The sequence below is a fragment of the Petromyzon marinus genome, chromosome 21 (assembly GCF_048934315.1).
Source record: "Petromyzon marinus isolate PM22_M1 ecotype Great Lakes invasive population chromosome 21, UKy_Petmar_22M1.pri1.0, whole genome shotgun sequence".
Taxonomy (NCBI): domain Eukaryota; kingdom Metazoa; phylum Chordata; class Hyperoartia; order Petromyzontiformes; family Petromyzontidae; genus Petromyzon; species Petromyzon marinus.
In genome coordinates, this window is record NC_133687.1 from 1,258,086 (window position 1) to 1,271,369 (window position 13,284).

Genomic DNA, 13,284 nt, shown 5'->3' on the forward strand with positions numbered 1-13,284 from the left:
TGAGATCTATGTTGTCCGTGAATCTCAGGTTATGTATTATTTCAATTTTCACATATTCCTGAATGGCATCCATCACTCTTTCCAAGTATGTGACGAAGTTGTTCGGTGAAAGTGAATCTCCCCATCTCATACTTATTGTTGTTGGGAACCCGTCTCCTATTTCCTGGCTAACCTTTACTGCTGACGTTGACCTTTCACCTATATCCTGCAAAATCTGGCAGTCTTTTCCCTACTCCGTATAATGTTAATGTGTCCCACGTTATATATTGCGTAGTTGAATCTTTTTCCTGGAAATCTATGAAACGGTTGTAAACCAGCCTATTTTTTCTCTGCTATAAGCCTTAACATCAAGATTTGCTGTACTGTGTTCCTAACTTTCCAAAACCCTGCCTGTTCATCCACCAAAAATCCTCAACCTGTGTTTTTAATCGATTTAATAGTACTATCATTAGTATCTTCCCCATGGAGTCCATACGTGCGATAGTTTTATAATTTTTAAAATTGGAGAGATCTCCTTTCTTGAGTATCGTCACGAGTGTGGATTTTATCCACTCCTCCTGTATTTTCCCTTCTCTCCATACTTGCTTACATAGCTCATGGATTTATTTTATAAGTTCCTTCCATCTAGCTTTTATTACTACTCCTGGACTTTTGTTGTTTTTCTTCAGATGTTTTTTATTGCCTTTTCTACTTTTTAAAGAAGATGCTATCATTTTCATAATCCCTCGGTGATGGGGATATCGTTTCTAGATCATCCAGTAGCTCGCAGTCACGTGCGGTCAGGGGTGGCAAGGAAGGCAGAGCTTTATCTGTCATACTCCAATGAAAATAGCTGTTACGAAAAAAAATACCACTGATCTGTGTTATAAATGTAATTTCTGTATGATTCCAATCATTTTTATAGTCAAAATCGCCACATTTGAGGAGCTCCACTGCAAATACAGGGAGAGACGAGAGGTAAGGCAGTAACGAGCTCAGCCTCCCCTTTGATTGTGCAACCCCTCAGAAACTGGATGGAGCACGGGCAATAAGCGCTTGCCTGTTACTATCTCTGTATGTAATGTTTGTAGACCTCTTCATTATATGTCCTCGCCTTCCATAGTCCAGGTAACTTATTTCACGTATGTGTAAAAATATATTTCGGTTCGCTGGTCTGGTCATGAAACTGTAATGAAAAAGCACCAGGGGAGGCAGCTATCACATCTGCCTCACTGAGGGGGGCGTGTCTTAGCCAGTGCCTCCCCAGCCATTGACCTCACCACACGTCACTGACAGCTCTGTCTTCTTTTGATAAATATCCCAATACAAATTGCTGCAATACTTCGTCAATGTGTTTTTTGCTTCTTCTTTGTCCATCAAGATCTTACCGTCCTTGCTTTTTATCGCTGTTTGCCTTGGTTGCCACTTCCTATTTGTGCTCTTCACTAGTCTGTACACTTCCCTGGTCTTGTTTTCCAGCATAGTATTCAATGTCACTACATTGCATTTCTAGCCATTCCTGCTTATACTTCGTCGCCATCTCATCCGATTTCTTTATTTTGAGCCTTATTTATCTCTTTTCCTAGGCTAGTTTCAAGGTTATCTTAGTTATCCATGTGCTTTTGGGGCTTACTACTCAGGCTCTCGCTGCTTCTACTGCTTGCTCCACTACCTTCTTTAATGATAATGCCTTGCTGTCTATGCTGAGATATTTTATATTCCCCCCCCCCTGATTCCACTCGATATTTCTTCATATTTCTCCTTGTCTCCTTGTTCTCAAGTGCCTCTATTGTGCCTCTTCTCAATTTGCGTTCTCGATATACATTTTAGTCGCAGGTTACATAGTATCAAGCTGTGGTCCGATGACACATTAGCTCCTCGGAATGGTCTGCATAGTCGAACTGATGTTTTCCAGCGTCTGTTGATCATTACCAGATCTATAATATTCATACGTTTTCCATCCCGTGCCCTCCATGTCCATTTTCTGCAGTTTTTTTTGTTTGAACCTTAGTATTACATATGAGCATGTCATGTTTTAAAGAAAATTCGAGCAGTTTCTTGCCTCTTTCATTTCTTTCCCCGTATCCATACATTTGCATGATGCATTCCTATCCAGTGTTATCCTTCCAAATTTTTGCATTCCAGTCTCCCACAATTATCTTAATATCTTTCCTAGGCAGTTCCTGTAACATGCTTTCCAGCATTCCATAGAATTCTTCATTATCCTCTTCTGCGCTATCTGATGTTGGCGCATATACAGTATTTGGATGACATTTAGGGGTTGCCCATTAAATCTCACTCCAATTACTTTTTGACTAACCAGTCTATATCACAATAATTATGCTTTGGCTTTTGCGCTCAACAAGAACCTTGCTCCTCTTGTGTGCACTGTATCTTCCCTTTACCAGATCACTTCACTTCCATTTATCTCCCCCGTTCCTGTCGATCTAATTTCTGCCAGTCCTTCCATGCTGTGCTTGTATCTTTCCATTTCCTCTGATTAGCTGGGTTGGTTACGTACGGTGTGAAAGAAGTTCTCACATGCTATGTCCCTACTGTAATCTCTTCATGCACCATTCTCAGCCTCTTCGTTGTTTCGGAATTTGGCTACTTTGTTTCCTGATGGTGTCGTAGCTGTTGCTGCTACTCTGCAGTTATCTATATATATAAAAAGCTGTTTTGAGCAAATTAATGCATTGTCGTCATTGGTCTGTTTGACGTCATTACGTGTAATTTTAGGAACTATTCAATTTCCATTAAACTATGAAATCTAAAATAATTATACACAGTCGCACATTAACTATTTAGAAAGATAATTGTGTACCACTTTATTGTAGGCCTATATAGGCTGACTACAAGTTTCCTTGCCATTTAAACGTGTCTATATGGGTTCTGTATGGCAGGGAAACATGGTCGATGACTGTGCATCCTTAAACAACTGGACGCCTTTCGCCAGTGGTCCTTGCAATGGATACTTGAATTTCACTTCAGTGAGCATATAACAAATGCTGAAGTCCTTCATCGAGCAGAATGTCACCCGGTGTCTGACTTCGAACAAGGAGGCTGCAACTCTTGCAGACACATTGCCCCTGCTGACAAGTTGTCAGAACTGTGCAATTATCGATGGCCTTGCTCGAGATTGGACGCTACCCAGGGACAGGCCGAGGTAGACCTGGATGCACACGGTTGGGGCCGATTTCAGACATCGTAATCTCAGCCTACACTTGGCGTATCTGGCGCATGAGAATGGCATCATCAGGCGATGTCCAGTATTGAGAACCGCTATGCCTCCTCTCGGGGCTTGCGACTAATTGACATAAAATTACCTGATATGCATCCGATCTCGTCAGATGATCGCAGAAGCTAAGCAGATTTTAAGACTGGATTTCACCTGAAAGGGCGATCACTGTGCATGCCAGGTGGTCAAAGGCTGCTACAGCAGACTATGCTGTGGTCGGTAGAGAGCAGTGCATAAAAATCCAATATTTTATTTGTATTGTACTATGCTTCTACATCTATGCTCCCTGCTTCACTCACCAGGCTGACCAACATAACGTCCGGTAAAATAACCGTTTCGACCTGCACGGTGTGGGCAGACTTTTTGTCCAGCAGTTGGTTTGCAAGAAAACTGAACACGTACTCTTCCTTATTTTACACGACAGCCGAAAACCACAGATCACAATAATCATAGCGAGCACTCAAGTCTTTGGCATCAGCTGTATTATCACACGATTTGACGTGGTGATGTCTTTAATCGTGTTTGTTAAAATTGAAAGCCAGAATGAGCCCTATTCACTATAGTGTGTGCTAATTATTGTCTCCATGTTAAATGTTTGACTTTAAAACTTTAAATGGCCGACTACCCTTGACCACATGAAAATAAAAGACTTTCCTCAGCCCATTTTACTTTGATAGTAATCCAACTGCAACAACATAGACCACTCACACATTTTAACTATTAGGCCATCAATCATCCATGAAAGATTCACTGTGTCAAGACTTCCAGCAGATCCTGCATTGAGAAGTTTGGCAAATTCCCTTCAAACGAATGGTTTACGTATTGCAACAGTCCTCCGTAACAGTCCCCACAACATCATCATTCTCTATCCCCTACACGCTGATATCAATCCCTGCACTTACCTGACCAGGAGTAACCCCGCAGTATGATGATCTGTGATTGGTGGCAGGAGATGAGGACACATGGTCCAAGATGTGACAATGTGATTGGCAGCTGGAAATTAGGTGACAGGGATGAGGTTGGGGGGGAGGAATGGGAGAGGGAACTGTGGGGATAAGAAAGCACATCCGAAGATGGGACGTGAGGAGAAAACTATGGATGAAGGAGGGAGCTGTGTGGTTCAGAGGTGAAATAAACGGACTGGAACCCTGATCTGTCTCAGCATGTTTGTGAGGAGAGTGTCCGCTACAGTAGTATGGGAGTAAAGCAACCAAAATCACAAGAGACCTCTTTTGCCTCGTCCATCCATAATGTATCCACGCGCAACAAATCTGGCAGGTAGTGTGAACCAAGGTTTAGGGAGCACGTGTTCTCCCCCCCCCCCCCCCACCCTGTTCAATAACTAGTGATGGGACTGAGAAACCATCAAACACATTACACACATAAACTCGATTTAATGTTAAATTAACACCTAGAAATCAAATTTAGGACCTCATTGGACCCTCACAGCTCGGCTGAGCGGCTCCCAGGCTGCCAAAACTTGCGGCTAAACATGATGCGGATGGCGTTGCGAAACGCGCGGTTGAAGCCCCCGTATAGGTAAGGGTTGATGGCTGAGTTAACGTGCCCGAACCAGTTCACCATGTCCCAAGTGAAGGAATTTGTTCTAAAATCGATCCAGGGATCTTTGACGATGGTGTAAAAAAATGGCGCATAGCAGAAAATGAAGACGCCCAGAATGATGGACACGGTCTTGGTAGCGTTGTGCTCTCGTTTCATGGCTGCCCACTGCTGTTTGTTGAAGCCCGACTTGCCCTGGCTCCCTTTCTGCTGGATGCTGATGGAGCGGGCCTGCTTGCGTGCCACGCGGTAAATCTTCGCGTAGGCAAGGGTCATTACCGTCATAGGCACCATGAAGGTGAAGAAGGCACCACAGCTCGAGAATGCCTTGTTCATGTAGAAGATGCAGTTGTTCGGACAGGTGCGGCTTGCCATCATGTCCTCGATGCCAATGACAATCCATCCTAGCATCACGGGCACCACGTAGAACACCGACCCGAGCCATGCGGTGGCAAGAAGGAGGGCTGATGTCTTCCAGGTGAAGCGCTCCCTATAGTGCATCGGGTCGCAAATGGCCAGGTATCGCTCGTAGGCGATGCAGCAGAGGTGCCAGGTGGAGGCGGTGCACATGAAGGCATCAAGGAAGTGGTGGACCTTGCAGAATAATTGGCCGTAGAACCAGCAGTCGTAGACGCCCTGCGTCGTGTAGAAGGGCATCACCACCACGCCCACCATGATGTCGGCCACCGCCAGGGAAAAAGTGAAGGTGTTGGGCAGCACCTGCAGCTGCCTGAAGTAGGAAATGGCCATGATGATGGTCATGTTTCCCAGGACGTTCAACACCGTGGTAACAATCATGACGATGAAGATGATGTTGGCGATACGCGCGGACATTCGAGCTGGGCGGCAGCGGAGGCCGGAATCCCGGATCAGACAGATCAGTGGCTCCACGTTGGAGGCATTGCGGTCAGGATCCCCATCCATGAGTCCCAGAGCCAGGCTGGAGTTCATGGTGCCACCTTCGAACTTTTCAGTGCCCAGCGTCTCAATCAGTTAAGGGCCTTCTGCTCCCTTCACAGTCGCTTTTTTGCCAACTTGTCCACTGTTCCTTGCATGCATTTGTCTTGCCTCTCTCTAGCACAGTCATTCACCCAGCATCAGTGTCTGGGGCACAGAAATCTTATAGCTCCTGACCATCTCTGATTCTTACAATTTTGGGAAAATGAAAAGCATCTTCTAAGATGTTTGGCCACTTCCTGTCCTTGAGCAGTTGGTGTGTCCACGTGTAGGAGGAAATCGGAGTGCCTGGGGAAAATCCTGCAACCATTCGAGGGGACAGCAATCAAAACTCAGCGATATATATCCTCTCAGCAACCTCCTTCATATTCTGTGGCCTATTCAGACAAATTCTAATTTAACGCTAAGTACTACAGTTGATATGGGTTTTGTCAATAAACTGACAAGACTCTGTTCACATCCGTCTCCCTGTATTTGTATTTTCTCCTGTCTATCTATTTCTGTCTTATAGCCTTAAACATTGTGCAATACCACGAGTTCCTGAAAAACTGCATGAATAATAATATTTAGTTGGATATAGCGTTGTGCATGTAAATTGATTCTCACACTCGCTGAGGCACCACAGAAAAGCTGGCAGGCAGACAAGCGGGAAGCCATAGTCAACAATTTCTGTCTTCCTATTGTTCTGTCTGTGTGCTGGGTCTCACTGTCATCTATCTATCTGTCCCGCCTATGTCCCTCTTTCTGCTAGAAAGCAATTTGTCAGAGTAAGAGGAGATGGTTCTAGATGTCATACTTGAAGAAGTAACCATTGCCCTTTACAATATTAAAACAGGGAACATTCTCGTTCCATATGGAATGACTGTGGGCATCACAAACAAAACAAGTAGTAACAGCTATTGCAACACAATGAGTGGATTAATTTACTACCCAATGTTTACACAAAATCAAGTACTTTTTTCCACGATACATTTTTTACAATTGAAATAAAGCATTTAATATGGAGGCTTTCGCGACCAATACTATCCATAATAGGGTTTGTTTTGGGTTAGATCGCGTAAATATAAATGCATCGTTATACGCACCACCAAACGAAACATGCCAATTAGTTACTACTTCAGCACACCGGTGTCCTGGAGAGTAAACCCACATTTACAATTCGAGTACAACTTATCGCCGGTAATTACAACCAGCTTCATCAGAGGACAGCCAGAATTGTGGAGAAATCCTCCTGTTAAAGCAACCTCGATTAAATAAAGAAGCAAACCTTATTTGGAACATTACATATATTGGTTAAAGACATGCATACAAAGTGTTCTCGAAGATCATAATGGAATTAGCGACAAATCCGAGCCCGCGCACCTTCGTTTGGACAGCCATTCAATACAAATACTTATAATGTACAGAGCGTCTTAAAATGAAAGGCATCAGTAGACGTTGTACAGAACCACTACTCTACTGATATAAAATAATGCGTGAAGAAAGACTTTCCACCATGATTCACAATTTGTTTATTTCGGGTTAGATTGTCTAGGCATAATGTGAATTAGTTTCAATCATAGCCCTCCGCCACCCAGCAGTCAACCAAAATCGAGTTTTCACGCTGGGGCAAATTTTGCCAATTTATTTGGATTTTCAGCAAAATCCGGAGGAGGAATATTGAAAGCGAGCAACAAGTTGACTATGGTGTTTTTTAAAATCGACGTTTCACTGGAGATTACATCCAGCAACATCACATGTGAACAAAACGCTCGACTCCTGATGACACTGGATGTAATCTCCAGCAAAATGTCGATATAAAAAAATATCATCTGACTGCCTGCTGCTCTGCTTACATGCTCGCTTGCTTACTATGTTTTGCTACCCATGCTGTAAAATGCTGCCGCTGGCTAGCCACCGGCTAGCTGCCATGGTGAAACAGGAAGCCGAGCGCGTAAATCTTCCTTGCCAGTACAGAGCCTCTCCATCACCAAGACTCCTACTGTGCCTCTCTGTTGGCAGCCCACGGTAACTGGTATCTCGCGACACCAGACCAAAGCAGTAGGGGATCTCGGAGCTACAGCGGCCCTCAGAGGTATCTCCAACTTCCCAACCACTGTCCCACTGCCTTGTGGGTAAACTTTGGCGAGGGGAGAAAACCCTGACTCCAAATCTGTGGTGAGGACCCGCAACAGTGGTATTCAACAAAACGATTCTCCGGTAGTCCCCTGCAGCTCTGGCCAGACGAAGGTTGTCGTGAGTTCCTCATGCCATTTGGCTGGAGTGAAGATGGTAGGCATTGGGACTGCACACCCCTACCCTCACTTTAATCCACTCGCTGTGCAAGCTTTTTGCTCCAACCCCCCCCTCACCTTCTTTAAAGCCCTGAATGGAATGCTACCAACGGAGCATTCCATTCAGTGACTGAAACTCAAGGAAACCCAAGACTCGTTTACTTCTTTAAGTTGCTTCATGGAACATCCACACCCTCCTGGATTCTTACGAAAAAAACTGACAAACCACACAGAAGGACAGCTCACGTGACCCATGAACTCAGGAAATACAATATCAACATTGCAGCGCTCAGTGAAATCCGCTTCCATGGAGACTCTCTCACAGAGGTTGATGAGGGCTACAGCTTCTTCTGGAAGAGTGTTCCAGAAGATGCTCGCCGTCTCCATGGAGTGGGTTTTGCTGTGAAAACCTCAATCCTCCAACGCGTCCCTGAATCCCCTGTTGGCATTAGTGAGTGGCTGATGACGTAGCACATCCCCTTGGCTGGGGGACGCTCTGCCATGCTCATCAGTGCTTATACGCCTACACTGGACGCAAACAATGACGTGAAGGAGGCATTCTATAAAGCTCTCGACACTGCCATTAAAACACACCACATACAGTAAAGCTATTCCTCATGGAAAACTTCAACGCCAGGGTGGACTCCGAACACCAGATCTGGAACTGTGTATTAGGCTGGTATGGGGTGGTTTAGCAGAACAGTAACGGGCTGCGGCTACTCTCCCTATTTTCCGAACACCACCTAGTGATCACCAACACCCTGTTCCAGTTGAAGGACAAACACAATAACTCATAGCAACACCCCTGCTCAAAACACAGGCACCTGCTAAATTACATCATCATCCATCAGTGCGACCAAAAGGAGCAGAATGTTAGACTGATCACAGTATGATCAGAGCCAAGCTCTGCATTGAGATCCGTCCACTAACAACCTGCAGCATCTCCTCTCCACCAAATTCCCCCCAAACTCCCCGGACTCCGACCCCAACACCACATGGATTGAGCTGTGCACAGCTATCTTCGAGGCAGCCTCCGAATCAATTGGGTACACCAAAAAGCATCACCCAGACTCGTTTGACGAAAATGCTGCCGACATCCACACACTACTTCAGAACAAACGCCAAGTCCACAAAAGGCGTCCTTTCCAACCCAGCCTACCCCACTCTCCAATCCACCCGCTCCAAGGCCAAAGCAGAGTCCCAACGTGCTCTCTATGCCATGGAGGACACCTGGTAGGTCCAAACAGCAGATAAGATCCAAATCCTCGCAGATGCAAACAACACCCAAGGATTTTATGATGCCATCAAAGCCCTCTATGGCACCCCAAAACAAGCCATCACCCCAGTCAGGTCTGTTGATGGCAAAACGCATTTCAAGGACCAACAAAAGATCTTGGAGAAATTGGCGGAGCACTTTGATAACCTCCTCAGTCACATCAACCCCACAGACCCACTCATCCTTGACAAACTCCCTGATATCCCGCCCATTCATAAACTTGACAGTCCACCACATTTTTCTGAGGCCAACTAAGTGGTCAAAGGCCTGAAAAACAACAAAAGTGCTGGACCTGACGGCATCTCAGCTGAGATCTTGAAGCAAGGGGGATACCTCATCCTTCGCCATATGCACCATCTCATCAAGTCATCTGACTGTCAGAAACCATCCCACAGTAATGGAAGGATGAAAACATTGTAGTTATCTACAATAAGAAGGGTGACAACATGGCTTGCGGAAATAGCAGAGGTATCTCCCTTCTTTCAGTCACCAGGAAGGTCCTCGCCAGAATAATGCTCTACTGGCTCGCAGAGAACCTATATGAAAAACGTCCTATCAGAATCCCAGTGCAGCTTCAGGAAAGACAGGAGCACCACCGACGTGATATGTGTGGCAAAGTAACTGCAGGAAAATGCCGGGAGCAAAGCATTGACCTCTTCATAGCTTTTATCGACCTCACCAAAGCATTCAAGACCATCGACTGTGAGATACTCTGGCAGCAGCTCATCAAATTTGGGGTGCCTCCCAAGTTTCTGAGCATTCTGAAACATTTCTATGAAGAAATACATGCCAGAGTGGTGCTTGGTGGGATTCAATCGGAGCCTTTCAACGCTGATGTCGGGGTCAAGCAAGGCTGTGTTCTGGCTCCAGCCATATTTAACATGCTCCTTGCTGCCGTCACAAATCTATCACATAACTCCTTCACCTCAATCGATGGAATCCAGCTACAGTAGGGATTGAGGTCTAAATCTCCTCAACCTAAGACGCCTCCAAGCCCACACTAAAACGAAAACCCAACAGATATTTGAACTGCCATATACAGACGACTGTGCAATCTTGGCTCACACCCCAGAATCCATGCAACATGCCCTCAATCTGGTCTCCTTCTACCACTACATCGGCCTCCAAATCAATACTAAGAAGATGGAAATAATTGCTCAACTGTCATCCACGTCCACCTCAATCCCTACCTTCAACATCGGTGGTGTTCACCTCAAATTGGTACCCCATTTCACCTACCTCGGTTCTGTCCTCTCCCCTACATGCTCCCTTGACGACGAAATCCACACTCGTGTCAACAGAGCCTCTGCTTCCTTTGGATGCCTCCGGGTCAGGGTCTTCGAAAATTGTAACCTCAAGACCGACACCAAGGTAGCAGTTTACAACGCTGTTTGTCTCCACACTGCTTTATGGCTCAAAGACCTAGACCCCATATAGGTGTCACATTAACATCCTGGAAGCCTTCCACATCAGATGCCTCCAGCGCATCCTAGAGCTAACATGGAAGGATAAAGTTCCCCACACTGAGATCCTCACCAATACCAAGTCATCCTGCATTGAGACAAGCATGGCTAAACGACACCTCCACTGGCTCGGCCATGTGATCCGCATGCCTGATCACCACCTCCCCTGTCATGTTCTCTACAGCCAACTCAGTGCAGCCAAACGCTCCGCTGGAGGACAGAAAAAGCGCTTCAAGGATCATAGCAAGGACCTGCTGAAGCACTCTAAAATCACTCCCTCCGGCCTGGAACCCCTGGCACTGGACAGGTCCACCTGGCGGTCCGGCTGTGCCAGAGGGGTTCAGCACCTGTAAGACACCATCTCACAGAGGAGATGCGAGAGACGCACACAGAGACACCAAGGCGCAGCTGGCATAACGCCATCCGACACCCAAAATACGTGTCCCAGCTGCAGCAGAATGTGTGGCTCTCGCATCGGCCTGCACAGCCACATGAATTGGCAAGTGCCAAAAACGCTAACCCATCCCTTCCCCCCATCCACAACAGGAGCACATCATCATCGTTTTTGATAGATAGCCAATAGAGAAAGAGAGAGACCGGGTGGTAAGTTGGATTTGACACTTGGGGCACCAACCAGATAGACATGGAAGGCCCAAAACGAATATTGCGGGTTTTCTGGGAACGTCTGGTGGAAGATACAGTGCAGAAACCTTTCAATTGCCACCTCCGGGAAAACTTATCTTACAGTCCAGGGGAGGTCATGGACTTTGAGTTCGAGTGGACGGTATTCAGGACCTCGATTGTCGATGCAGCTGCAATAGGCTGTGACCTGAAGGCATTTGTTGCCTGTCATGGTGGCAATGCTAGGACCTGCTGGTGGACACCAATGGTGAGGGAAGCTGTCAAGTTGAAGAAGGAGGCTTTCCGAGCTATGCTCGGAAAAAGGTGTCCCAACTCGATTGAGAGGTACTGGCTTTCCAAGGGAGCGGCAGCGGTAGCAGTCACTGAAGTGAAAGCCTGGATGTGGGAGGAGTTTAGAAAGGCCATGGAGATGGACTACCAGGCAGCCTCAAAGATGTTCTGGCAAACCATCCAACGCCTTAGGAGGGGTGGACGGGACATTACCCAGGCTGTTCTCAGTAAAGGTTGCGTAACATTTAACTCAACGAAAGAGATAGTCGTGAGGTGGAAGGAACACTTTGAGGAACTCCTCAACTCGTTGGACATGGCCTCCTCTCAGGAGGCAGCCCCGGAAACAGCTTGGAGTGTCGGATCCATTACAGCTGTTGAAGTCACTGCGGCGGTCGAGGGCCTTCATAGCGGCAAAGCTGCTGGGGTGGACGAGAAAGCACCAGACAGTGTAGGAGTGTCGTGGTTAACACGCCTCTTCAATGTTGCATGGAAGGTGGGTACAGACCTCTGGATTGGTAAACTGGGGTCATGATTCTCATTTTTAAGGGGACCAGAGGGTGTGCTTCAACTACAGAGGGGTCATACTCCTCAGCATCCAAGGTAAAGCCGATGTCAAAGTGCTGGAGAGGAGGCTCCGCCCAGTGGTCGAGCCTCAGATTCAGGATGAACCATGCTGATTCCGCCAGGGTCGTGGAACAATGAACCAGCTCTTTTCCCTCTCACAGATATTGAGGGGTCATTGGAGTATGCTTCTCCAGTCTACCTCTGCGTTGTCGACTTGGAGAAGGCATATGAACGTGTTCCCCAAAGTGTCTTGTGGGAGGTGCTACAGGAGTATGATGTACCAGTGCCACTTTTGCCTGCTATTCAGTCCCTCTATTCCCGGAGTGAGAGCTGTGTCTGTATTATTGGGGTTAAATCAAGTCGTTCACTGTGGGTGTTGGACTCCGCTAAGGGTGCATCTTGTCTCCACTCCTGTTTGTGATTTTCATGGAGAGGATATCAAGGTGCAGCCAAGGTATAGAAAGTATCCAATATAGGGGCATGGAGGTGGCACCGTTGCTTTTTCAGATGACGTTTTTTTCCTTGTCAGTCTGTGATCTTCAGCATGCAACTCGAACGGTTTGATGCCGAATGTGAAGGGGCTGTGATGAGGATCAGCACTTCTCAATCTGAGGTTATGGTTCACTGCCAGGAGTTGGTGGATTGTGCTCTCCAGGTGAGGGGGTAAAAGCTGCCCTTAGTGGAGGATTTAAAGGACCTTGGGGTCTCTTTCATGAGTGGGAGATGGAGATCGGCCGGCAGATCAGTGTGGAGTCCGCAGTGTTGCGGGCGCTGTACCGTTCCATGGTAATGAAGCGGGAACTGAGTTCTCGAGCAAAGCTCTCGGTTTACAGATCGATCTACGTACCTACCCTCACTTAATGGTCATGAGCTTTGGGTAATGACCGAAAAGATGAGATCGCGGGTATAAGGGGCCCTAATTTGATTTCTCCGCAGGGTTACTGGGCTCACTCTCCGTGATCAGGTGAGGCGCTCGGTAATTCGGGAGAGCCTCAGAGCCGAGCTGCTGCTCCTCCGGATCGAGAGGAGCCAGTTCAGGTGGTTCTGGCACCTGATAAGGAT

At 46.7% G+C, this 13,284-nt stretch overlaps 1 protein-coding gene and 1 long non-coding RNA gene across 2 annotated transcripts in view; one reads left to right on the forward strand and one right to left on the reverse strand.

Annotated features, from left to right (window-relative positions):
- The window catches only part of LOC116944679 (uncharacterized), a 45,041-nt gene that overhangs the window by 12,040 nt on the left and 19,717 nt on the right, over positions 1 to 13,284 (forward strand). The window lies entirely within an intron of this gene.
- LOC116944678 (trace amine-associated receptor 365-like) lies at positions 3,589 to 5,841 on the reverse strand. The gene has a single exon (XM_032958444.2). It carries the CDS (start codon positions 5,726 to 5,728, stop codon positions 4,661 to 4,663), a length of 1,068 nt encoding a protein of 355 aa, XP_032814335.1. The 5' UTR covers positions 5,729 to 5,841; the 3' UTR covers positions 3,589 to 4,660.

What these genes read in the sequence shown, in the direction of transcription:
- LOC116944678 (XM_032958444.2), bottom strand. Translation starts at nt 5,728, where the DNA reads ATGAACTCCAGCCTGGCTCTGGGACTCATGGATGGGGATCCTGACCGC.